This window comes from Macaca mulatta, chromosome 7 (assembly GCF_049350105.2).
Source record: "Macaca mulatta isolate MMU2019108-1 chromosome 7, T2T-MMU8v2.0, whole genome shotgun sequence".
NCBI classification, from domain to species: Eukaryota; Metazoa; Chordata; class Mammalia; order Primates; family Cercopithecidae; genus Macaca; species Macaca mulatta.
In genome coordinates this window covers 76,362,264-76,389,050 of record NC_133412.1, presented here as the reverse complement: position 1 = coordinate 76,389,050, position 26,787 = coordinate 76,362,264, and the positions used below count along the sequence as shown (strand labels likewise).

At 39.3% G+C, this 26,787-nt stretch overlaps 1 protein-coding gene across 5 annotated transcripts in view; it reads right to left on the bottom strand.

Annotated features, from left to right (window-relative positions):
• Positions 1-26,787, bottom strand: part of AGBL1 (AGBL carboxypeptidase 1) — an 857,161-nt gene that overhangs the window by 360,205 nt on the left and 470,169 nt on the right. For all 5 annotated transcript variants that reach the window (XR_013395946.1, XM_077940232.1, XM_015142961.3 and 2 more), the window contains exon 20: positions 5,096-5,227. Coding sequence is in view for 4 of the 5 variants with exons in the window: in XM_077940232.1 (XP_077796358.1) it covers positions 5,096-5,227 (132 nt within the window). In the remaining variant the exon portion in view is untranslated. The remainder of the gene's footprint in view (positions 1-5,095; positions 5,228-26,787) is intronic.

The window sequence follows — 26,787 nt, the reverse complement described above, 5'->3', positions numbered from 1 at the left end:
TTTATTTTGTTCTTTCCTATACTTAGGGATTTATTTGCACTTCTTTTTCTTGTTTCTGAATGTGGATGCTTAGATTACTGATTTTAGATCTTTCTGCATTTCTAAATATTCTAAATTACAAAGTTCCCTCTATGTACTATTTTTGCTGCGTACTATAAATTTTGATATATTGAGTTTTTATTTTTATTCACTTAAAGATATTTTCTAATTACCCATTGGATTTCCCCTTCAATCCATAAGTTAATTTGATACACATTGTTTAATTTCCAAATATTCACAGATATCCCAGATTTCTTATGAAAGTTAATTTATAATTTAATTCTGTTGTGTAGGTGAATATTCTGTGCATGTTTTCCATCCCTTAAAATATATTGAGATTTATTTTATAGCCTATTATAGGGTCTATGCTGGAGAAATTTTGATGGGCACTCAAAAAGAATATATATTCTTTTGTTTTGAAAAGAACTGTTATATGTAAGTTAGATCAGGTATTCTCTACACTAATTTTCTGTTTGATTATTCTATCACTTACTGAGAGAAGATTACTAAAATATTCAACTATTATTATTAAATTTTAAATGCCTTCTTTCAATTTTTTCTTCTTGTATTTCAGAGTATATATATTCACATACATTTATAATTGTTATACCTTGCTGATTAACTATTTCTTTCAGTATTATGAATTGCACCCTTAGCCCTAGTAATATTTCTTCTTTTAATGTATATTTTGTCTTATGTCAATATAATCATCTTTATTATGGTTACCATTTGCATGGTGTATCTTTTTGCATCTTTTAACTTTCAACCTGTTTGCATTATTGAATCAAAAGCATGTCATTTATACACAATATACACTTGATCCTATTTTTAAAATCTGGTCTTACAACCTCTGCCTTTGGAATGAAGGGTTTGTTCATTCGTATTTAATGTCATCATTGATATTTTTGGATTTACATTTGCCATTTTGTTGTTTGTCTCTATATGTCTCATATATGTTTTGTTCCTCCTATATTATCTTCTCCTCTCATTATATCTTCAAATTTTTTTTTACACATTTATTTTCCCCTCCTTTTGGGCCTCCCATTACATGTTGGTTGATATGCTTTATGCTATCCTATAGGTCTCTACAGCTCTTTACTTTTCTTTAATTTTGTTTGTCTGTTCTTTGAATTGAATAATTTGGGATTAATCATCAAATTTACTGATTCATTCTTTACTATCTTGCCATCTCAAATCTGCTGACAATCCCATCTAGTGAATTTTTTATGTTGATTATGATACTTTTCAACACTATCTCCTTCCTTCCTTCTTTCCTTCCCTCCCTCCCTCTCTCCCTCCCTCCCTCCCTCCCTCCCTCCCTCCCTCCCTCCCTCCTTCCTTCCTTCCTTCCTTCCTTCCTTCCTTCCTTCCTTCCCTCCTTCCTTCTGTTTTTAATTCTCTATCAAAGTTCCTTATATATTGAGTAATGGTCATCATATTTTGCCATTAACTTTTGAACGTCATTTTCTTTACTTATTTGAACATATTTTAACAGTTGCTTGGAAATAATTATAAATCCACCATGTTGGCCCACTCTGTTTCTACTGACTGCTTTGTTTCCTAAGGATGGATTTCACGTTCTTGATTCTTTACAAAATTGTAATTTTTGCTTGAAAACTGGACATCATAGATTATACCTTTTTTTTTTAGCATCTCTGGATTCTATTTTTTAAATGTTTTTTAATTTTTAACTACTTTCCTGGATTAATCTGCAGAATATTTATTTCTTTTTTCTTCTGCAATGTGTGCCACTGATGTCTCTATACAGTTTCTACATTCTTATTTAAATTATTTAGCTTGACATCTGTGGCTGCTTAGCATAGTGATTATACAATAATTTGGGCAAATGTAGTACTCAAATATCTTGAGTACATAAGACTTCCACTCTCTCTTGATTGATTTGTAGGTGATTTGGGAAGACATTCAAAATTGTGGCAGTTCTTAAGTCTCTTTGGGCTTCATTTCTCACTGGGCTCTCTTGGGTCTCCTCTGAAGAGACACATATTTTTCCATAATCCATGTGATACAGTTTAGATATTTGTCCCCACCAAAATCTCATGTTGAAATGTAACTCCTAGTGTCAGAGGTGGGGCCTGGTAGGAGGTGACTAGATTACAGAAGTGGATTTCCCATGAGTGGTTTTGCATCATCTTCTTGGTGCTGTTGTCACAATAATCAGTGAATTCTCATGAGATCTAGTAGTTCAAAAGTGTGTGGCCCCTCCCCCTGACTCTTTTTCTGACTCTTTTTTCACCATATGAAGTGCCTGCTCCCCCTTCACCTTCTACCATGATTGGAAGCTTCCTGAAGCCTCCCCAGAAGCAGATACCAGCATTATGCTTCCCGAACAGCCTGCAGAACATGAGCTAATTAAACCTCTTTTCTTTATAATTTATCCAGCCTCAGCAATGCAAGAATGGCTTAATACACCATGTATTTACAGAGAGCTTATCTTAGCTTTTCTATGACTCTCTCATTTCTAAGGTCTCCCTTGTAAATTTCTGGCTCTGTGTGTGTGTGTGTGTGTGTGTGTGTGTGTGGCTGTCCTTTTGTTGGTAAAACTGCATTGCTTGATGACCAAATAGAGTGGAGTCACGAGCAGCCCCAGTCAAAAAGGTTACAGACCCCTGCTGTTCTTACATGAAGTTCCAGCAATTTTCAAGAATAAATGCTTCTCAATTTATCATCTGTATTTGGTCAATTTCCAGAGTCTTAAAAGGGCTGCTTTTCAAAATTTTCTTCTGTTTTATATTTGCGTTTTGCAGAGAGGATTCACTGACCTCTTTATACCAACATAACTAGAAGTAGTACCATTAAAGTTGATTAATAAAACTGAATAAATGTTGCAGAGTGGATTTGAAATATAATAGGGCGCATAATTGTCTCTTCAATACTAAGGGTGAATGACCAAAAAAAACCTCTTAGATAAGTTTAACATGTTTAGAATTGTTCCACTTTCGATGGTAATGAAGGAATCAGCCTCTCAGCATCAGCAGGCTGCTGACCACTGGCAGATATCATGATGATAACATTAACCTGTCTTACAGGGACACTCTTCCCCGAGTCTCAATTTTTCCATCTGTAAAATGAGTGGGTCCTTTCAATTCTGAGAAGATCCATTTGTATACACAAGTCTTTTTAGGCAGATCACCAGTGTTAAGATAATTATTTACAGATCATTATGTCCTAGATTTAGAGTGTCAGTGATAGAGGGAGTTATATAATATGTGGGACCCCAAAAAGCAAAGCTATTTGGGTTGAAAGCAAGGGATGTGACCAAACCATATTCACTTCACTACTTCCACATATGTCATAGTAGCCCATGAATTGCCTTTAAGGAAGCCCAAGGCACCAACAAACTCGATGTAATAAACTATGTAGAAAATATAACTTCCTCATTTCACAAGGGAGAAAAGTGAGGCTCAGGCAACTGACCCATTCACAGTTAAAGGACCTTATAGGTGAGTATTAATGTATAGATGGATTAATCTCTTCAACAGCATTGCTATTAAATACCACTGTGCTTATTCTCAGAGGCAGAAACTGGCATACCTATCTCTGTAATGTTACGCCTTTTACCTTAGCTTACGCTAATCTGGGCCTCAAAATATTTTTTGAATTTATTAATTAAACAACATGAATCATACACAAAAATTAAAATACAGTTAATAAGAACCCATGCTATCATTCCCTACAATGTCTGACTTCTGCCCTATTTCATGTCAGCTTCATACAGGAGACTTTTTTAAGGTTCTGTGTCTTATATCTTTTCCTGTGTATATAGGGAATTATCTATTAATATTATTACCTTTTCTTGGAAAAAGAGAAGTAAAAAACACACTGACTCTACATTTAAGATTGGACCATGGTAGATTTTTTTGATTCAAGATGTATCACACATAAGAGATCATTTTATATGGGTTGGGTCCACAGGAACTGCCCAGATGAATGCTTTAATTTACTAAACTAGTTTCCTAAATAAGATTAAGTTATTAAGCTTGTTATGGTTTATCATCATTACTCTGGTTGAGCCTTACAGCAAACAGATTATTGAGGATAACTGTTGATTCTGCTATAAAAGCCTTGGGGTGGTTGTATTGATCAGCGGCAGTCTATTTTTGATGGACTGGGTGAAGAAGGCTAGAGAAGAGGGGATGTATTTCCAGGTGAAATGGTGATTTGGTAGATTTTTACCTCTTAATATTATCATTAACCCTGGGAATGAAGCTATTTTGCAGATAGTAAATTGCATACCCAGAATAACAGACTTAGAAGAGGCAGATACCATCATAATTTTCTACTTTTTCTACATAAATTGTAAACAAAGACCAGTTTTCATTTAGTGTTTGGGCAATTTTGCTTCTCTGTTTCTTCTTGATTCTCACTATGCAATAGCTTGTTGCCTATATCCTGATGGAAAGATGTACTCTTTTCTTTACCCCTCCCTAATTTCCTATGTGGTTTCATGGAGGAACAGTTGAGCTCTAATCACTAAAACTAAGGTAAAATAGAATTATGGTCAGCGGATTACTGCTCTGTTTTTTACAGAATGCTCAGGCAGAGAAATATGGATGGTTTCATGGCTTATGTTTGTTCATCCCTTCCTATTTATTTGAAGTCCTTTTGTATTCAGTATCATTCTGTTCCTTCCATAAGCTATGAAAGAGAGGCAGTATTTTTACTATCCTCATTTTACAGATGGGAGAAGGGTGGTTCAGTGAGGTAATGTTAATGACCTTATAATCACACAGTTAATAATTGAATAATTGCCAAGTCAGGCATTAAGATGAGTTCTTTTGTCTGTAGTTCTCATGCCTTTTATACAATATGAAACCATATAGAAAACAGAGGCAAAGCAATGAGGAAGTAAGTCATAATTCAACAAAAATTAGGAGAGGTTACACATGCCTCCAGCCTGCTTGTATTACAATAATCAAAATGCTTATTTACCAAAAAAAAAAAAAAAAACTTAACAAATGAGTGGGGCATGATCTTAAAGGTAAGAATAAAGAATATGGACACAGCATATCTGGTGTCATTCCCTACAGCGGCTTACCCTGTAGTTGACATCCTCTAGGATAGTAGATGTGCCTACAGTGCATGCTGCTTGCCACAAGGTTTCCTTGATGCTACAGCCATAAAGGAACACATTCTTCTTTTGGGAGTGGCCATGGAAGTCACAGAAAACCTACAATAGCCCAACAAAGGAGAAAATAAAACCAGGTCAGGTCAGTGGTTTCTTAAATCCGCTTAAATCATATCTACTAATGTTCCATTGCTCAAAGAAAGTTTAAAATGTCAACTTTCTCAGATGGATGCTGTTGAGTTAGTAGAACCAGCCATGTGGGGATCATTGATGTCTTTGGCAAGAGTGGTATTGATTGTATCGATGGAGTTATCAGGGGAGAATGTAGACTGTAAGGGTCTTAGGAGTGAAAAGAATATGAAGAAACACAAGTCATGTATAGCTCTTTTGATAAATTTACTTGTGACTGGGTAGGAGGCATGGGCAAACCTGGAAAAGAAAATAGGAACAAGGGCATTTTAAGATATCTATGAGCATTTGAAACAATTTGATGAGAACACATGGACACATAGAGGAGAAAAACATGTTGGGGCATTTCAGAGGGTGGAGAGTGGGAGGAGGGAGAGGATCAGGAAAAATAACTAATGGGTACTAGGCTTAATATCTGGGTGAGGAAATAGTCTGTACAAGAAAGCTCCATGACACAAGTTTACCTATGCAACAAATCTGTACTCATACCCCTGAACTTGAAGGTTAAAAAAAATTAAAATATAAATCAAAAGGAAAGATCCATCTAAAAGGAATCGGTGAAATATATTAAAACAGAAGCTAATCAATCACCCTAATTTTTCTCTAGGTTCCAGCGTGGTAAAGAATGACCACCAAAACACAAAGGGCTTATGAAACAAAGGATTATTTTTCATTCATACTAGAGATCAGCAATGACTCTGCTTTGTATGTTTTCTTCATTCTAGAATCCAGGCTAAAAAAGCCCTAATTTGAAACATGCTATTCTTGTGGTAGAGGAGAAAAATGGTCAAAGGTAGAATCAGGTAATGGCCATTAAAGCTTCTACTGAAGTGCAGCAAACATCATATCTGCTTACAGTACACTGATCAAAGAAAGTCACGTAACCAGTTTTATCAGTGGTATGGGAAAGTACATTCCTCTTACAGGGAGGTTCTGCAAATCATATGACAAGTGCAGTGATGCAAAATCTTGTTATAAGGAGAGATGCTAATAATGGAGAAAAATAATAAAATCTAAAAAATGACCACAACTTTTTTTTATTCTTGCATGCATGACCATTTGCAATAGACTACGTTCCATCTTCATCAATAGGTGAAGTACATTTTCTTCCCCTCTTGAATATGTGCTTAGCCGTTGATATGGTTTGGCTGTGTTCCCACCCAGATCTCACCTTGAATTATAATAATTTCCACATGTCAAGAGCAGGTCCAGGTGGAGGCAATTAAATCATGGGGGCAGGTCTTTCCCATTCTGTTCTCCTGATAGTGAATAAGTATCATGAGACCTGATAGTTTTATAAAGGGGAATTCCCCTGTATTCGCTGTCTTGCCTGCTGCCATGTAAGATGTGACTTGGTCCCTCATTTGCCCTCCACCACAAATATGAGGCCTCCCCAGTCATGTGGAACTGTGAGCCAATTAAACCTCTTCCCTTCATAAACTCCTAGTCTCACATATGTCTTTATTAGCAGCATAAGAACAGACTAATACAGCCATGTAGCATCTTTTGGTCAATAACAGTGAGCAAATATGATGCAAGCTGAGGCATAGTAAGGGGTTTGCTATCTTGCTGTTCCCAGGAACCTTGCATCAACAGTCATGTGAGTAAACATGCGCTGGGCTGCTGGATGATGAGAATCTCTGCAAAGTCATCCTGATTGACCCAGCTGACATGTCAAGCCAACCACCAGGTATGTGAATGAATTTATCTTAGACCATCTAGTCCTATCCAACCTGGCTCAGAGCAGAGGAATCATGATGCATAGCTTTTGTTTAAGCCACTAAGTTTTGCTGTGGTTTGTTATACAACAAAAGCTAAGCGTTAGAATAATCTCTTCTCCTAGTCTAAATATTTGTTTCCCTCCCTTCCACATACAAAATATATTTACCTATTCCCCAAGGAAGATACCCCTAAAGAGCCCATTCCATCACAGTATCAGTCTCAGCCCAAATTCCATTATAGTTTCTATATCCTGTGCACGCCTTCTCCTTATCTATGAACAAAAAGGCAAGTCATCTGTTTTCTGTTCATCTACCTACAGTGGTTGAATGAGGAAACAATATCCCCAGTAACACTCATGTTTCAAAGGTGATGAATAAGATGGGTATAGCAGTCACTGGTTCATAACAATTCTGTAATGCTCTCATCCAGGCATTGTGAAATGCCTGCATCCTTTGGGTAGGGTTAGTTGGTTGATTAGACCCTTGTTCTGCTCCCTGTCAGTAGCTGTAGAGTATTATTTTTTCTACAAATATTTACTCTTTCCTTGGGAGGTACTTATTTTTCCTGTATCTTTCTTGGCCATGCATGAAAAGAGCATTCGACAATATGACCCACTTGAAGGCAAAACTGCTAACTGCTTCAATTCCTGATGTAGAAGTTTGGGGTCCAAAGATCATTTTGGTCTCAAAAAATCATAGTCTCTTTGAATCAAAACATTAAAAGAATGGAAATGAAACACATGACAGTAAAAGAAAATATTTTTCTTTTTTTCTTGACTAATTTCTCTAAAACACAACTGACAGTCTAAAAAAAATAGTAGCAATACAGTGCATGTTTATAGCATATATAAAAGTAAATGTATCACAATCATATTATAAAACATGAGAAAAATAAATGGTCATATACTGTTATAAAGTCCTTGTAGTAGAGATGAAGCAGTATGTTATCTCAAGGTAAACTCTAATTAATTAAAGATAGATACTGTAAACAATAGGGCAAACGCTAAATTACTTTTAAGGGGCATAAATAATAATTCAAATATGGATGTATATTGGGATCATAAAAATGCTCAATGAATAAAAGAGAAAGCAGAGAAGATAGAAACCTCTAAGAACACATGAAAAAACAGAAAACAGCAAAATGATAGATTTCAACCCAAACATATCAATAATCTTACTTATTGTAAATGGTCAAAACACACTAATTAAAAGGTACAGAGTATCAGATTGGATAAATAAGAAAGATCAAATATATTCTGCCCACACAAAGTTCATTTTAAGACACAGATAGGTTGAAAGTAAAAGGATGTAAAATATACTATGCAAATACAAAACAAAAGAATGCTAGAGTAGCTATATTAATTATCAGATAAAATAGACATCAGAACAAGAAGAATTATCTGGGATAAAAGGAGATACGATGGCTGATGTGTCCCTGCTGTCTTTGGTGGTTAAGTGTTACCACTTGGCCTCTGTACTCTGGGATTGCATAATCTCCATGAAATCAAAGACCCCCATCTCGCCGGGCACAGGGGCTCACTCCTGTAAATCCCAGCACTTTGGGAAGCCGAGCCACGTGGATCACCTGAGGCCAGGATTTTGAGACCAGCCTGGCCAACATGGTGAAAACCCGTCTCTACTAAATGTCCGGAGCTGCACGCCCCGGCCATAGCGAATAATAACTGACGATTAAAAACGCCTGAGCTCTATTCATTTCCACCTTCTACCTCCTCCCTAGATTTACCTTTTTCCCTGTATTAATACCTCATAAAAGATGGCGCTCTTCCTGCTGCTTCTTCACCCATTTTTCCCGCGCCCGTGAAAATTACTACCTGACAGCGCAGGTGCAACATGACGTTCGACCAGAGAAACCAATACCTATCTGGCCACGCCTCCACTATGAGATCATTTTCGCCTTGGCCCAACCCCTTCCCCTCCAAGTGTATATAAGGCACTGCATTACCGCCATTAAACGAGACTTGATCAGAGCACTGTCTTGTCTCCATTTCTCGTATCTCTTGTTCCCCAAATTCCCACCCCCTCCTCCAGGGCCTGCTTCGACTATCCTGCGGGCCGGGATACGTGGCGCCCGAACAGCGACCTGGAAACGAGGGACTCCGTGAGGAAGAGGACGCCAAAGGACGGTCGACCGCTAACAAAGACAAAAGGAATTAAACTGATCACCGCGGGAACCTGCCGTGTCTGAATCGAAGGTAAGTGAGGCGTCCGAAATGGGACAAGAATTAAGTCAACATCAAATATATGTAGGACAATTAAAAGAGGCTTTAAAGATACGAGGAGTAAAGGTTAAAGGTAATGACTTGTTTAAATTTTTTGATTTTGTAAAAGATACTTGCCCTTGGTTCCCACAGGAAGGAACTATTGATATTAAAATATGGCGTAGAGTAGGGGATTGTCTTCAGGACTATTATAATACTTTTGGGCCAGAAAAAATTCCTGTGACCGTTTTCTCTTATTGGAACCTCATTAGAGATTTAATAGATAGGAAGGAGGTCGATCCGCAAGTCATGGCTGCGGTCGCTCAGACAGAGCATATTTTAAAGGTTAGCTCTCGTTCTAACCTTGCAAAGCCTCCGCAAGATACGGAGGAGGGTCTCATTTCCCTCCAGGGTGATCGTGGGAGTGGATCCCAGTGGATGTGCGGATGGCTGGGCGGGTCTTGCATGTTTGCAGTTTTTGTAAATTTGTCGAGTACCATCTGAAAATAATTATTACTATTCAGTGATTCTCAAGCTTTCTCAATTTTGGCAGTGTATATGAACCACCTGAAGATTGTATTTTAATTGGTTAAAACAATGGTTCTCATTGAGTTTCAGCCTTCAGTGTGCATGAAACTCACTTGGGAGGCTTGTTCAATCACAGCTTGCAGAGCTCTGCCCTCCAAGTTTCTGATTTGCTGCGTCTGGGGTGCAGACCATTATTTACTTATCTACCATGTACCCAGGTGATGAGGTTTTTGGTCTTGTAGGCATGCTTTGCATTTACAAGATTTAAGAGCAGTAAATATCACTATGATCCTTATGGGTGCCTTACAACCAGGATTACCTTCACCGGTTGCGATTCCTCAAAAATATTTTAAAATCATTATTGACCTTAAAGATTGCTTTTTTACAATTCCCCTTCATCCTGCTGACCAAAAAAGATTTGCCTTTAGTCTTCCATCTACAAATTTTAAACAACCAATGAAACGCTATCAATGGAAAGTCTTACCTCAGGGTATGGCTAATAGTCCTACCTTGTGTCAAAAATATGTAGCTGCTGCTATAGAGCCAGTCAGAAAAACGTGGGCACAAATGTATATTATACATTATATGGATGATATTTTAATAGCAGGAGAAATTGGCGAACAAGTCTTACAGTGCTTTGCTCAACTCAAACAAGAGTTAGCAGCAGCTGGACTACAAATAGCCCCAGAAAAGGTACAATTACAAGATCCATACACCTATCTTGGTTTTCAAATTAATGGACCCAAAATCATTAATCAAAAGGCCGTTATACGTCGTGATCATTTAAAAACTTTAAATGATTTCCAAAAATTACTGGGAGACATAAATTGGCTTCGGCCGTACTTAAAACTCACTACAGGAGAGTTAAAACCTCCTTTCGATATATTAAAAGGAGACTCTAATCCAAAATCTCCCAGGTCCATTACTAAAGAAGCATTAATGGCACTCCAACAGGTAGAACATGCCATTGCAACACAATTTGTTACCAGTATTGATTATTCTCAGCCATTAATATTCCTTATTTTTAACACAACAATAACCCCTACTGGCCTATTTTGGCAGAACAATCCCATTATGTGGGTACACCTGCCCTCCTCCCCTAAAAAGGTTTTGTTGCCTTATTATGATGCCATAGCTGATCTAATTATCTTGGGAAGAGAAAACAGTAGAAAATACTTTGGAATAGAACCCTCTACCATTATACAGCCCTACACTCAATCACACATTCATTGGCTATTACAAAATACGGAAGCCTGGCCAATTGCTTGCGCTTCTTATACTGGCGCGATTGACAACCATTACCCACCTAACAAACTTATTCAATTTTGTAAACTTCATGCGTTTGTGTTTCCCCATATTACCAGTAAAGAACCTCTCAATGACGCATTATTAATTTTCACTGATGGATCTTCCACAGGACTTGCCGCTTACACTTATAATAATGTAGTCGTTAAATTCCAGACCACTTATACATCAGCTCAGCTGGTCGAAGTGCAAGCTATAATTGCAGCACTATCAGCTTTTCCTTGTCAGCCACTTAACATTTACACAGACAGCACCTACCTGGCTCATTCAATACCCCTCTTAGAGACCGTGCCTCAAATTAAACATATTTCAGACACAGCTGACCTATTTTTACAATGTCAACAACTTATTCGAAAAAGGACTACTCCCTTTTTTCTTGGGCATATTAGAGCACATTCAGGATTACCGGGACCTTTAACACAAGGTAACGCAACAGCTGACGCGGCAACAAAAATCATAGCCACAGTCACTACAGACAATTTGCAACAAGCACAAAAAGCACATGCCTTGCATCATTTAAACGCCCAAACCTTAAGACTCATGTTTAAACTTACCAGAGAACAAGCTCGACAAATAGTTAAACAATGCGCCAACTGCATAACGTATTTGCCTGTTCCCTATCTAGGAGTTAACCCCCGAGGACTCATCCCCAACGAAATTTGGCAAATGGACGTTACTCACCACTTAGAATTCGGTCAGCTAAAATATATCCATGTATGCATAGACACCTATAGTGGATTCATCAGTGCAACTCTCCAAACAGGAGAGGCCACCAAACATGTCATAGCTCATTTACTGCATTGCTTTTCTATTTTAGGAATACCCAAACAAATCAAAACAGACAATGGCCCTGGTTATATAGCCAAAACCTTTTTACAATTCTGTAATACCCTACAAATTAAACATACCACAGGTATTCCCTATAATCCCCAAGGACAAGGTATAGTAGAAAGAGCTCATCTGTCTTTAAAAACTGTTATCACAAAATTAAAAGGGGGGAGCTGGTACCCCGTGAAGGGTACCCCTAGAAACATACTCAATCATGCCCTGTTTATCCTTAATTTTTTAAATTTGGACAGTCATGGAAAATCGGCTGCCGATCGTTTCTGGCATCCTGAATCTCAAAAACAGTTTGCAATGGTAAAATGGAAAGATCCACTTGATAATTCATGGCATAGCCCCGATCCAGTTTTAATTTGGGGAAGAGGCTCAGTATGCATCTTCTCACAAAAAAATGATGCAGCCAGATGGCTGCCTGAAAGATTGGTAAGACAAATAAATCATAACCATTGTCAGTCCAGGGAAGATAAATCTCCCTGAGAAGTTCTTTCCTTTTTGTTTTTCAGAAAATGAAGCCTAACATGAGATTCCTTTGGAGAATAATCGCTCTATATAACATAGTGACAGTCTATGCAGGTTTTGGTGACCCTCGTAAGGCAAGAGAATTATTACGAAAACAATACGGCCAGCCTTGTGATTGCAGAGGGGGACAGGTATCTGAACCTTCGTCAGACAGAATCACCCAGGTGACTTGCTCGGGCAAGACAGCTTACCTAATGCCAGACCAGTCATGGAAATGAAAAGTGCTGTTTTTACGCCAACAAATCCGGAATCGTCAGAGATAAGATAAAGACTTTACAGGAAGAACTAGAAGAGCGCAGAAAAGGTCTGGTCGCTAATCCCTTGTGGACTGGACTCGATGGACTTCTCCCCTATCTCCTGCCATTTCTTGGTCCTTTACTTACTCTTCTACTCTTTCTCACTCTCGGGCCTATAATCTTTAATAAGCTTATGGCATTCGTCAGACAACAAATCGAGGCCTTCCAGGCCAAACCTATACAGGTCCATTATCATCGCCTTGAGATGACTGAAAATGGTGAGTCTTATTTGCCTTAATAAGACCACCTCTCCTGTGTGCTGAACTGGACAGTCAATGACGGGTAAGAGGACACTATCTCCATCGGAGCCTAAGACAGGAGGGCCGCCCTTGCTGCTGCCTTATCCCATGACGGGCCTAGAAGGTGGGGATGAGCTGACCCAACCTAAGACAGGCGCAGTTCCCGAGGGGTCGTTTTCTCATCATAAAATAATTAAAAGGGGGACCTGTCTGGAGCTGCACGCCCCGGCCATAGCGAATAATAACTGACGATTAAAAACGCCTGAGCTCTATTCATTTCCACCTTCTACCTCCTCCCTAGATTTACCTTTTTCCCTGTATTAATACCTCATAAAAGATGGCGCTCTTCCTGCTGCTGCTTCACCCATTTTTCCCGCGCCCGTGAAAATTACTACCTGACAGCGCAGGTGCAACATGACGTTCGACCAGAGAAACCAATACCTATCTGGCCACGCCTCCACTATGAGATCATTTTCGCCTTGGCCCAACCCCTTCCCCTCCAAGTGTATATAAGGCACTGCATTACCGCCATTAAACGAGACTTGATCAGAGCACTGTCTTGTCTCCATTTCTCGTATCTCTTGTTCCCCAAATTCCCACCCCCTCCTCCAGGGCCTGCTTCGACTATCCCACCGGCCGGGATAACTAAAAATATAAAAAATTGGCCAGGCGTGGTGGCAAGTGCCTGTAATCCCAGCTACTCAGGAGGCTGAGGCAGGAGAATCACTTGAACCTGGGAGGTAGAGGTTGCAGTGAGCCGAGATCGTGCCATTGCACTCCAGCCTGGGTAAAAAGAGCAAAACTCTGTCTCAAAAATAAATAAATAAATAAATAAATAAAATAAAATAAATAAAAATCTAAATGGTGGCATTCCCTACAAACCTGGCTTTCAAAGGAGAACAACTGCAGAGTTTGTCAAGGATGAAGACGCTAATGTATTTCTCATTGCTTCATGGAGGGAGTGTCTTCTGAGCCCTCTCACAGACAGGATAAACTCAGTATACATTTCTATCTCCTAGAGACTTTGCATACTCTCCCCTACATTATGCCAGCAAAGCTCTGGAATCTTGACCTTACTAAACATAGACTATTGTTGAGCACAACATTCATTCAACCAACCAATTAAGCTATTAGATCCATTTCCGGCTGCTCAAGCTAACAAATTAAATTTAGAATCTCTAGATTGCATGAAGTCAGACAAATCTAGTGAATTTCTGCCCTTATTAGAATACTCCTACACATGTTGCCCAGGTTTCTAATGACATATATTATCAAATCTTGTAATTCTTTTGTGTGCAAGCTATTTCTTTTTGGGTAACGGCATGTACTTATCTTCTAGGATCATGCTGATACTTGATTCTAGTTAGGAGATCAGGAGGCAACATGAGGTAGTTGTTGTGGGTCTTGAAAAAAACGGGCTCCCTCTCTAGAGGCATCTGTTCCAGGTGATGTTATTACAGAATTTTCCAGCAGGGGAAAGCTAGTCTCCTCAGTTGCTAGTGCTATTGATATGTGGAGGCCTACATGATGTCCTATTCTAGACTTTAGAGGAGTGGGTTTCTCTCTCTCTATCTCTTTTTTTTTTTTTTTTTTTGAGACGTAGTCTCACTCTTCCATCCAGGCTGAGAGTGCAGTGGTGCAATCATGGCCTACTGCAACCTTCGAAATCCTGGACTCAAGTTATCCTCCTGCCTCAGCCTCCCAAGTAGCTAGGACTACAGGCCAGTGACACCATACCTGACTAATTTTTAAAATATTTTTGTAGAGACAGGATCTTCCTATATTGCCCAGGATGGGTCTCAAATATTAATATACATCAGAATAACCTGGAGGTCTTGTTAAAGCAGACTGCTGAGCCACACTCTGGCAATCCTGTGATTCAAGTACGTCTGGGTAGAGCCCAAGAATTTGCATTTCTATCAAGTTTCCAGGTGATGCTGATGCCCCGGTCCCAGGACCTTACTTTGAAAGCCTCTAGTCGAAAGGAATAAATAAAATAATTGTTTGCGGTTTAATCCTCTACAATCATTAATTTTCTTTTACTTTTAACTCTTACATCTCAGTTTCTCTCTGTGAATAAACACTCACCATTCTTATGAAAAGTGTGCAAACAAATTAAAACTGTGTCTTAGCAACAGACTTCTCAATAAAGCCAGAAGCTATGCCTCCTTGGTGACAAGCACTCCTTAAATGCTAAATTCAACTGGAGAAAATAGCTTTTCTTCCTCCCTGATCCTTATAGACTCTGAAAGAGGAAGTAAATGACAAATTATAGAGCTATTCACCTGCAGGAATAAACACGGTTAAGCCCTGTGAGTTCTAGTAGCCACAGAAGATTCAGAGTGAAGGAGAAAGAGACATTGTTCTGCTTATTGCTCAAATGATATCCCTAAAAATAAATGCCTGTTAATTCTAAGAAACATGTGTTTCTCCAAATTACAGGGTGCAATTACAAGGCAATTATCAAGTTATTTAAGTTGAGGAAGTTTTTTTCTTTTCTACCGTAAGATTTCATACTTAAACTTCTTTTCAGCAAAATTCTTTAATAGGTAAGCAGAAACTGTTCCCAATACAATATTTACAGGTTAACAAATAGCTCTTTTTTTTTTTTTTTTTTTTTTTTAAGACAGAGTCTCACTCAGACTGGAGTGCAATGACCCAATCTCAGCTCACTGCAACCTCTGCCTCCCAGGTTCAAGCGATTCTCGTGGCTCAGCCTCCTGAGTAGCCGGGACTACAGGCGCCTGCCACCATGCTCAGCTAATTTTTTGTATTTTAAGTAGAGACAGGGTTTTGCCATGTTGCTCAGGCTGGTCTCAAACTCCTGAGCTCAGTCAGTCTTCCCACCTCAGCCTCCCAAAGTGCTAGGATTACAAGCGTGAGCCACCGCTCCCAGCCTCAATAGCCCTATCTTGTTATTGATCAGTTGATTCAACAACTGTTTACTGGGTACCTGCTATGTAACAGGAGAAGTTAAAATTTTAATATAACACAGCACTGCTCTCCATAACAATAATAATAGCAACAATAGTTAATTTATTGAAGACTCTAAATAGCATGCTAAAAACTTAATCTAGATTATCCCATGATGAAGTAGGTGCTATTATTATGCCCATTTTGCAGCCGAGAACACTGAATTCCAGATAACATAAGTAACTTGCCCAAGTTTGTATTGTTATTACGTGAATAAATATTGGAGCCCCAGTTTGCCCTAACCCAGAGGCAATGTTTTAAAACACTTTTCATTTCTATATTACCTCGTCTAGAAGCTGATTTGTTTATATTATACCACAAGCCAATAGGTAATTGTATTACCATGAGAGAAGAGCTGAAGTAGAGATAAGCAGTGTTCTCTGGGAACCCAATAAGAACAGTTGCACACTTCTAGTGGGCAACATTCACATTGCACTCCAAGGGAGCAGCACCTTGGAAGTGTGCTATGTGATGCTTCTGGGATTCTCAAGGGAAGTTATTCATAAGATGAACCTTACTGAGTGAGAACTATCCAAGCAAATGACAAAAGAGCGAGAAGGATCCATGGATCTGAGGTATTACAATAATTAGGAATAAGAGGGGAGAGTGAAACGAGAATAAATTAGGTATCTATAGCAGTGGGCTGTGGTCAGATCATTAAGGCACTTGTACATCATTCTAGGATGTTGAGACATTTTCTTGAAAGTGGTGAAGGAGGCTTTAAACTATTTAAGCAAGAAGGAGCAAGATGATCAGATCATTAGAACAGAAGTGTTAAGATGGGAGGGACTGAGACAAGGCAAGTGAGATGAGAAGGGCCTAGCTTAAGGCACCAGACATAAGTATATAAAGAAAAGTTTTGTGAGAGTAAAGAAGTCAAATCTACAGGAGTTGGAGACTAAATGGATTTAGAGGCTAAGAGCGGAAGAGGTTAGGAATAACCCCAGATTTCCAGATTAAGTAAATAGGCAATGATTGTGCTTTTTCCCAAAGGCAAGCAACATAGGAAGAAATGCAGAATTGAAGACTTGGTCTAGTTTCATCTAGTTTCCTTTGAGCTGGAGTGTTTAGTTTTGAACTTTTGGCCTTTGGCTAAACCAATTCCCCTCTCTGTGTCTCAGTTTCTTCATCAGGAAAGTATATGGTATGGATTGGATTATGCACCTCTCTAGGACCTTTTCCAAAGCATTCTTGTCTGAGCTAAATTGCAAGGTTAATTTAGTTAATGCAAACATGAGTTCCATGATTTCTTGCTCAGCAAAGAAGTTGATGAGGACCAGATTGCCATACTCCTCACATGTATTCCTCATCTCCTTCTTCCTTGGTCCCATTCTGGTTCCTCTACAAGTTAATAGGTCCCCCTTGTTCAAGAGGTTACCCTCTCCCTCTCAAACACCTCTGCCTTAGCCATTCCCCTTTACCCCAGGGCTCACCTATTCCTGATTGTGTTTACTGCTCTGCTTTGCCAATGTAAGCTGCTGTGTTTTCCATTCCTGACATCTGGGTCTCATTCCTACTTCCCAGTATCAAGACATTTGCATTATTTATACCATTGCCACAGGAAAATGAAGGCAAGGCTGAAGCCTAGAGGAGATATATTCTGAAGAATATGATGGAAACCCAAAACAGCAATGTGTCCAATTAAACCAACCGAGGCTCACTAAAGCCCTGGAGGTTCCAGCTTGTGCACAATATTGTGCAGATGGCATTCAGCCCAAGTTCCTAAATGGAGTTAACATCTCTATGAGGGAAATGATATTGGTGACGTGTTCAGCTACCTTCCAAGAGGCCAATTTGCAAGACCACATTTCCCAGTCTTATTATTGATAGCCATACTCTCTCCTTAGTAAGTGCTTCATCTGAGTCATCAGCAACATCCAGTCCTAGCTGAGGTTAACCACAGTAGTCACGTGCAAAATTTATTCCTACAACCACCTGAAAGGGGATTTTATGCTCTGTTTCCTTTCCCAAAGTGAAAGACCGAGACTTTCACTTAAATTGGGCCATTATGGGCCAAAGTTTCTATATGGCCTTAGAAAAGCAGTCTTTACTTACAGGTCAGTCTTGGCCCCCTCCAATGGTCACTTACGGGAGAAAAATTTCCCATTAAACTCAACAGAATGTATCAATAACCAACTGTTCATGAGACTGCCCAGAGTGGGACCCTTTACACTGGGGGAGGTTTTTGGCCATCTCATCTCAGTATCATGTATTATAATGTTCTTCTTTCCAAAATATTTCAGTTACATTGAAAGAGCTCTTGTAAATCAACCCAAAAACATACAACCTAATATGTGGCTTTGTTTTGCATCTAATGCCCTTCTGATAAGTAATGATTTTAATGTCTATTATTTATTTGAATGCCAGATATGTGCCAGTCACCATGCTGAGATTTTACACTCCTCTATAATCAGTATAAGAAGTCCTAAAAGGAGGATATTATCCAAATATAGAGATGAGGTTCAATTTCTTCTAAAGTTAAAGGAGGTTAAGCAACTTGCCTGTGGCTACCCGTTAGAAAGTGATGTGTGATATCTTAAACTCTAATCAGCATGGTTCCAAAAGTTTTCCAAACAAAACATTTAAAGCATTTGATGGATCAGTGATGAAGAACAATATAACAAAACCCTCCATTAGCGTATTTGAAAGTGAGTGGTCTTGCGTTTTTCCACTCTCTATCTCTGGCCAGCCCTCCCTCCATGAGTGGTAAGCCTATCGCCCTGAGAAGGCACTTATGCAGTGAGTTCCTGGTAGATTCCTCAGGAGTTAAATCTGTTCCCTTTCCCCAGTTTCAGACATTGAAGGGAGAGAAGCAGCACTCTGGATGTCACCTTTCTATACAATCCCTGCAACCTATCAGCCTGAGAGGCCTTTGCCATCTGTCTCTCTCAGTTGCAGGTATTGAAGTTCTCGAGGCAAAAGCGTTAATCTATTTGGTGTACCAAGCTCAATCACAGCAGATTATTGGGACCTCTGCCTTCACCATAATGCGGGATTCAGACTAGTCTTTTTGATCTATAACAGGGCTTCTATGTTGTCTGGGTAAACCCTTGGGGTAGGCTGGGGACTGAATACTGACCTAGCACCATGCCTACTCAGTCCTGGTTTGCCTTGGTTTTTGCCTCTATTTCTGATTCGCTTTCCTATCTGAGAACTGTTGATTGCCTTGACCCCAAAGGATGGACCGTGCTTTGCTCTGGGCAACCCTCACTGTCTGGGATGAGAACTTTAAGCCCTATGTCCAACGCCCTTGGCCATGATCATTGCTACCTTGCTGTGTTTACCAGATTAGTTTTCTTCAGACATGCACAAGTCTCTTCCGTGTCTTCATTGGAAGCCTCTGTTTTCACTTCTGGCCTTCACGGAGAGCAGCCTAAAGGCAAAACTAGTCCTTCTGGCCCTGTCTCCATGTGTTTCTTGCTTTCCCCCATTTCCATCAGCTCTGGGCAGAGGTACCTTCACAAAGGCTGATGAGGAACATGATCCAAGCAGTTACCCTCCTATTTTCCCCTCCCTTCCATCTCCTCACTTCATTCCATCCCACAACAAATAAAACATAAAAAATTTGTTTAGACTTCTTTGAAAATCCTGACTTGTCCTTCCTCTAAGAATATCCCAGATTTTTGGCCAGGCACAGTGGCTCACGCCTGTAACCCCAGCACTTTGGTAGGCCGAGGCGAGCAGATCATGAGGTCAAGAGATAGAGACCATCCTGGCCAACATGGTGCAACCCTGTTTCTACTAAAAATACAAAAATTAGCTGGGTGTGGTGGTGCGCGCCTGTAGTCCCAGCTACTCAGGAAGCTGAGGCAGGAGAATTGCTTGAACATGGGAGGCAGAGGTTGCAGTGAACTGAGATCGCGCCACTGCACTCCAGCCAAGTGACAGAGCAAGACTCCATCTCAAAAAAAAAAAAAAAGGAATATCCCAGATTTTCAGCTCTTGTGTTACACAGAAACTACATTGAAGACACTGTTGACAGCAAGAGAAAAAATGCCCTTTGCTCTTCACTAAAATTTATCAAGAAACTGAAGCAATTAAATGTAAATTATTTTTGTCAGTAAAAATATACACAAAACTTGGTTTCTGGTATGGTAAAGACGACTTTTTAAATCTTTATTCTGATAGCATGGGAACAATTCCAAATAAAAGAATATGGAATGAAACTGAAATATTTTTAATTCAGGACCTTTATGGGTATTCTGTCCCTCTTCCTGACTATGGAACAGGAGTGTTTGTTCTTTTCCTACCATATCCTCAAATGCAAAAAATAAAAAAACAAAAAAAGGGAAATTCTAGATGTGGTACCTTAACATGAGTCATGAAAATAAGCAAAAATAACACTTGTTCTTCTGCTACTGCTAAGGAATGAAGTGGAAATAAAACAAACCATGTGTATAAAATATCTTGAGGCCCTTGGCGACAAGGGTTATACAAATTAATATGCCATCCTTATTTTCCTCCCCTTTTGCGCTTCTTTTAAAAAAAGCTGATTAACCCAAAACATATGTCAGAGGGACAAAATAAAACAAGAAAAATCATTTAAGTAGCTAAAAATTCTATTCCATTGGGCCCCAGAGAAAGACAAAAGCAAAATATGCCCACCCTGTCCTCTGGCAGAATGCAGCCCAGTTTGTGTGAGTTATAAACAGAAATCAATGCGCTCTTCAAAGAGCACTGAAATCCCTTTACCAAAATGCACTCACATAGTGAGAGCCAAGAGGATAGGAATCGATCCCACTCCTAATTCCAAAGCCCCAATTACTTGAACAGCACAGGGGCCAGGCCAGCTGCAACATGGCAGCTCAATAGATGCTGTCCACCTGCCTCCCCAGGAGCTTGCTGTAGTAGCCTAAGAGCTTTCTTCCACTTCCAAGGATGTCCCCGACTGTCCTCATGTGCCCCCTTGGTCATGAGCCTCTTGGCTTTTAGGGGGAGCTCCACAAAGGGGAGTTGGTTCAATGCCTTCTGCTAGCTGATTGTAGAGCTTGTCTGCTTCTTTGGGCTTCTTTGCTTATATGCCTTGTCTCTGCCTGGATTTTTCTGACTTCTAAACAGACCTTCTTCTACAACCTTTCTGCTCTGTCCTGGGAAAACTGTTTTCCTTGACTCACATGTCTGTATGCTAGTCAGCTTCATTTAGGGGAGCCCCCTTTGTCTCCTCATTGCATTTTAAATCTCTATAGCTTTGCTTTATTTTTAGTTTTCTGTATTTAGGTAAATGTGTACCTAGAGTGAAAAACACAGATCCTGAATATATAGTTCAATGAGTTTTTGTGTAACTGGCTCTGATCGTGATATTGAACATCTCCACTAACCTATAAAGTTCCCTCCCAGCCCCTATTATTCAGTGCTCTTCCTCAGAGGCAACCACTGTTCAATTTATGTCCTCATAAATTACTTTTACTGATCTTATACTTTACATAAATAGATGCTTAGAGTATAGAGTATGTAGTCTTTAGTGTCTAGCTTCTTTCACTCGATATAATGTTTATGAGATCCACTCATGTTATTGACTATATCATAGTTCATTTTTTTTCGTTTGGTTCTGATTTTGGTTACTGAATGATATTCCAATGTATAAATATATCAAACTTTGCTGTGTCTGTATCTAACATCTGGACTCTCTAACAAACAAAAGAGACAGAAAAACCTGGGTTAAAGAAAATGGGGCCAGGTAGCGTGATGCCTCCAGCTTTGTTCTTTTGGCTTAGGATTGTCTTGGCAATGCAGGGTCTTTTTTGGTTCCATATGAACTTTAAAGTAGTTTTTTTTCCGATTCTGTGAAGAAAGTCATTGGTAGCTTGATGGGAGTGGCATTGAATCTATAAATTACCTTGGGCAGTATGGCCATTTTCACAATATTGATTCATCCTATATATGAACATGGTATGTTCTTCCATTTGTTTGTGTCCTCTTTTATTTCATTGAGCAGTGGTTTGTAGTTCTCCTTTACATCCCTTGTAAGTTGGATTCCTAGGTATTTTATTCTCTTTGAAGCAATTGTGAATGGAAGTTCATTCATGATTTGGCTCTGTTTGTTTGTTACAGGTGTATAAGAATGCTTGTGATTTTTGCACATTGATTTTGTATCCTGAGACTTTGCTGAAGTTGCTTATCAGCTTAAGGAGATTTTGGGCTGAGATGATGGGGTTTTCTAAATATACAATCATGTCATCTGCAAACAGGGACAATTTGGCTTCTTCTTTTCCTAACTGAATACACTTGATTTCTTTCTCTTGCCTGATTGCCCTAGCCAGAACTTCCAACACTATGTTGACTAGGAGTGGTGAGAGAGGGCATCCCTGTCTTGTGGCAGTTTTCAAAGGGAATGCTTCCAGTTTTTGCCCATTCAGTATGATATTGGTTGTGGGTTTGTTATAAATAGTTCTTATTATTTTGAGATAAGTTCCATCAAGATCGAATTTATTGAGAGTTTTTAGCATGAAGGGCTGTCGAATTTGGTCAAAGCCCTTTTCTGCATCTATTGAGATAATCATGTGGTTTTGTCTTTGGTTCTGTTTATATGCTGGATTACAGTTATTGATTTTCGTATGTTGAACCAGCCTTGCATCCCAGGGATGAAGCCCACTTGATCATGGTGGATAAGCTTTTTGATGTGCTGCTGGATTCGGTTTGCCAGTATTTTATTGAGGATTTTTGCATCGATGTTCATCAGTGATATTGGTCTAAAATTCTCTTTTTTTGTTGTGTCTCTGCCAGGCTTTGGTATCAGGATGATGTGGGCCTCATAAAATGAGTTAGGGAGGATTCCCTCTTTTTCTATTGATTGGAATAGTTTCAGAAGGAATGGTACCAGCTCCTCCTTCTACCTCTGGTAGAATTCAGCTGTGAATCCATCTGGTCCCGGACTTTTTTTGGTTGGTAGGCTATTAATTATTGCCTCAATTTCAGAGCCTGCTATTGATCTATTCAGGGATTCAACTTCTTCCTGGTTTAGTCTTGGGAGAGTGTAAGTGTCCAGGAAATTATTCATTTCTTCTAGGTTTTCTAGTTTATTTGCGTAGAGGTGTTTACAGTATTCTCTGATAGTAGTTTGTATTTCTGTGGGGTCGGTGGTGATATCCCCTTTATCATTTTTTATTGCGTCTATTTGATTCTTCTCTCTTTTCTTCTTTATTAGTCTTGCTTAGCGGTCTATCAATTTTGTTGATCTTTTCAAAAAACCAGCTCCTGGATTCATTGATTTTTTGGAGGGTTTTTGTGTCTCTATCTCCTTCAGTTCTGCTCTGATCTTAGTTATTTTTTGCCTTCTGCTAGCTTTTGAATGTGTTTGCTCTTGCTTCTCTAGTTTTTGTGATTGTGATGTTACGGTGTCAATTTTAGATCTTTCCTGCTTTCTCTTGTGGGCATTTAGTGCTATAAATTTCCCTCTACACACTGCTTTAAATGTGTCCCAGAGATTCTGGTATGTCATATCTTTGTTCTTATTGGTTTCAAAGAACATCTTCATTTCTGCCTTCATTTTGTTATATACCCAGTAGTCATTCAGGAGCAGGTTATTCAGTTTCCATGTAGTTGAGCAGTTTTGATTGAGTTTCTTAGTCCTGAGTTCTAGTTTGATTGCACTGTGCTCTGAGAGACAGTTATAATTTCTGTTCTTTTACATTTGCTGAGGAGTGCTTTACTTCCAACTATGTGGTCAATTTTTGAATAAGCGCAATGTGGTGCTGAGAAGAATGTATATTCTGTTGATTAGGGGTGGAGAGTTCTGTAGATGTCTATTAGGTCCACTTGGTGCAGAGTTGAGTTCAATTCCTGGATATCCTTGTTAACTTTCTGTCTCGTTGATCTGTCTAATGTTGACAGTGGGGTATTTAAATCTCCCATTATTATTTTATGGGAGTCTAAGTCTCTTTGTAAGTCTCTAAGGACTTGCTTTATGAAAATGGGTGCTCCTGTATTGGGCGCATAATAACCAAACAGCATGGTACTGGTACCAAAACAGAGATATAGAACAATGGAACAGAACAGAGCCCTCAGAAATAATACCACACATCTACAGCCATCTGATCTTTGACAAACCTGAGAAAAACAAGAAATGGGGAAAGAATTCTCTATTTAATAAATGGTGCTGGGAAAATTGGCTAGCCATAAGTAGAAAGCTGAAACTGGATCCTCTCCTTACTCCTTATACGAAAATTAATTCAAGATGGATTAGAGACTTAAATGTTAGACCTAAAACCATAAAAAACCTAGAAGAAAACCTAGGTAATACCATTCAGGACATAGGCATGGGCAAGGACTTCATGTCTAAAACACCAAAAGCAACAGCAACAAAAGCCAAAATTCACAAATGGGATCTAATTAAACCAAAGAGCTTCTGCACAGCAAAAGAAACTAACATTAGAGTGAACAGGCAACCTACAGAATGGGAGAAAATTTTTGCAATTTACTCATCTGACAAAGGGCTAATATCCAGAACCTACAAAGAACACAAACAAATTTACGAAAAAAAAACCCCAAATAACCCCATCAAAAAGTGGGCAAAGGATATGAACAGACATTTCTCAAAAGAAGACATTCATACAGCCAACAGACACATGAAAAAATGCTCATCACTGGCTGTCAGATAAATGCAAATCAAAACCACAATGAGATACCATCTCACACCAGTTAGAATGGCAATCATTAAAAAGTCAGGAAACAACAGGTGCTAGAGAGGATGTGGAGAAATAGGAACAGTTTTACACTGTTGGTGGGATTGTAAACTGGTTCAACCATTGTGGAAAATAGTATGGCGAATCCTCAAGGATCTAAAACTAGAAATATCATATGACCCAGCCATCCTATTACTGGGTATATACCCAAAGGATTATAAATCATGCTGCTATAAAGACACAAGCACACGTATGTTTATTGCGGCACTATTCACAATAGCAAAGACTTGGTATCAACCCAAATGTCCATCAGTGACAGACTGGATTAAGAAAATGTGGCACATATACACCATGGAATACTATGCAGCCATAAAAAATGATGAGTTCGTGTCCTTTGTAGGGACATGGATGCAGCTGGAAACCATCATTCTCAGCAAACTATGGCAAGAACAGAAAGCCAAACACCGCATGTTTTCACTCATAGGTGGGAATTGAACAATGAGATCACTTGGACTCTGGAAGGAGAACATCACACACCGGAGCCTATTATGGGGAGGGGGGAGGAGGGAGGGATGGCATTGGGCGTTATACCTGATGTAAATAATGAGTTGATGGGTGCTGACGAGTTGATGGGTGCAGCACACCAACATGGCACAAGTATACATATGTAACAACCCTGCACGTTGTGCACATGTACCCTAGAACTTAAAGTATAATAATAATAATAATAAAAAAGAAAATGGGAATGGAGTCACAAGAAGGTCTTTGTGATATCAAATGAATCTCTGCGACCCATCAAATGAGAAGCTTCCTTTCCTTTGCTCTGTATAGTAGCCCCAAGCACAGAAAACTCCCGGACTTTCAATTTCACAAGGCAGAAAACCCAAGAGATCATAGGCCTACAGATTCTTTGAGGAAAGAACATTTCTCAGTCTTACTAGCATAAAATCCAAGGGAAACTCTTCTTCATGCAAGCCCAGCTCAAATGGTACTTCTAATCTCTGGCTTTTCCATAACCCTGAAAGAAAATGACTCAACCCTTCATCTATGTTCCTATAACAGCTCACATGGGCCTTTGTTACAGTACTTACTATTTTCTACCACTCCAGTTTCCCTGTAGACCTGACTCTACTTTCTACCAAAATAAAATGTGGGTTCCTCAAAGAAAAAGACAATCTTAAATAAAAAAATTTATTTGTATCCCTGACACCTAGCACCATTATACTTCTATGATGTAAGTGAATGAAGAAATGAATGACTGCCTACACTGGGTGGATGAGTGGGTGGATGGATAAGTGGTTGGATGGATGGATGGATGGATGGATGGATGGATGGATGGATGGATGAATGGATGGATGATGGATGACTAGGTGAGTGGATGGACAGATATATGGATGAGTGGAGGAATTACACAATATGTGAATATTGCCATATTCACTATAAACTGAATGACTTGTCTGGTACTTAGCAATGCTCAGCACTCTCAGGGTACTGCTTTTTCTCATAGCACCACATTCTTTTTGGTCCTGGGAGTTTATATTAATCCACTCACCAATAGGCAAATGGCTGAATAGTATCTAGAACAGGTGGAACTTCCTAGCCACCATAAAGTGGCTTCCCAGTGCTTCAGAAAACATTTTCATAAGAGCCAGTAGTTGGGCAGAGTCAGAGTTAATCTTGTCGCAGTGGAAATCTTACCAGCACAGGACAGGCCTGAGTGCTGAGTGAGTGGCAGTGCTTCTGCTGCCGGCAGGAAACTCATTAAATATAGCCTCCTAGGTAACTAAAAGGTGATGTTGAGCCCATTAGAGAGCTTTGTAACACTGTGAACAGCATTTAGTGCTCAGCTGTTTCTCACCCACCTCTCAGATGGTCCCAGCAGGAAGCACGTCTGTGGCTGTCATGTTTATAGCTAATTAATGTTTATTTATATTTTTAAACAAGCCTTTCACCTGTCATGCTTTAAAATAAATGTTCTGCTCTTCAATTAGAGGTTGTCAGAGCAGAGAGGAATTCTGTTTTGTTGTGGATTGAATGTGTGTGTGTTTAAATGTGTATTATATAGCGAGTTCTTCCTTTTAAGTCTCACTCTCTGTCTCTCCTCTTAGAAGCTAAAGCTTTCTACTCAGAGAAACATACTTTTTTCAAACTTTGACATGCTATGCAAGCCATGTGCTTGCTTCCAGAGAGTAGACTGCAGAGATTACAG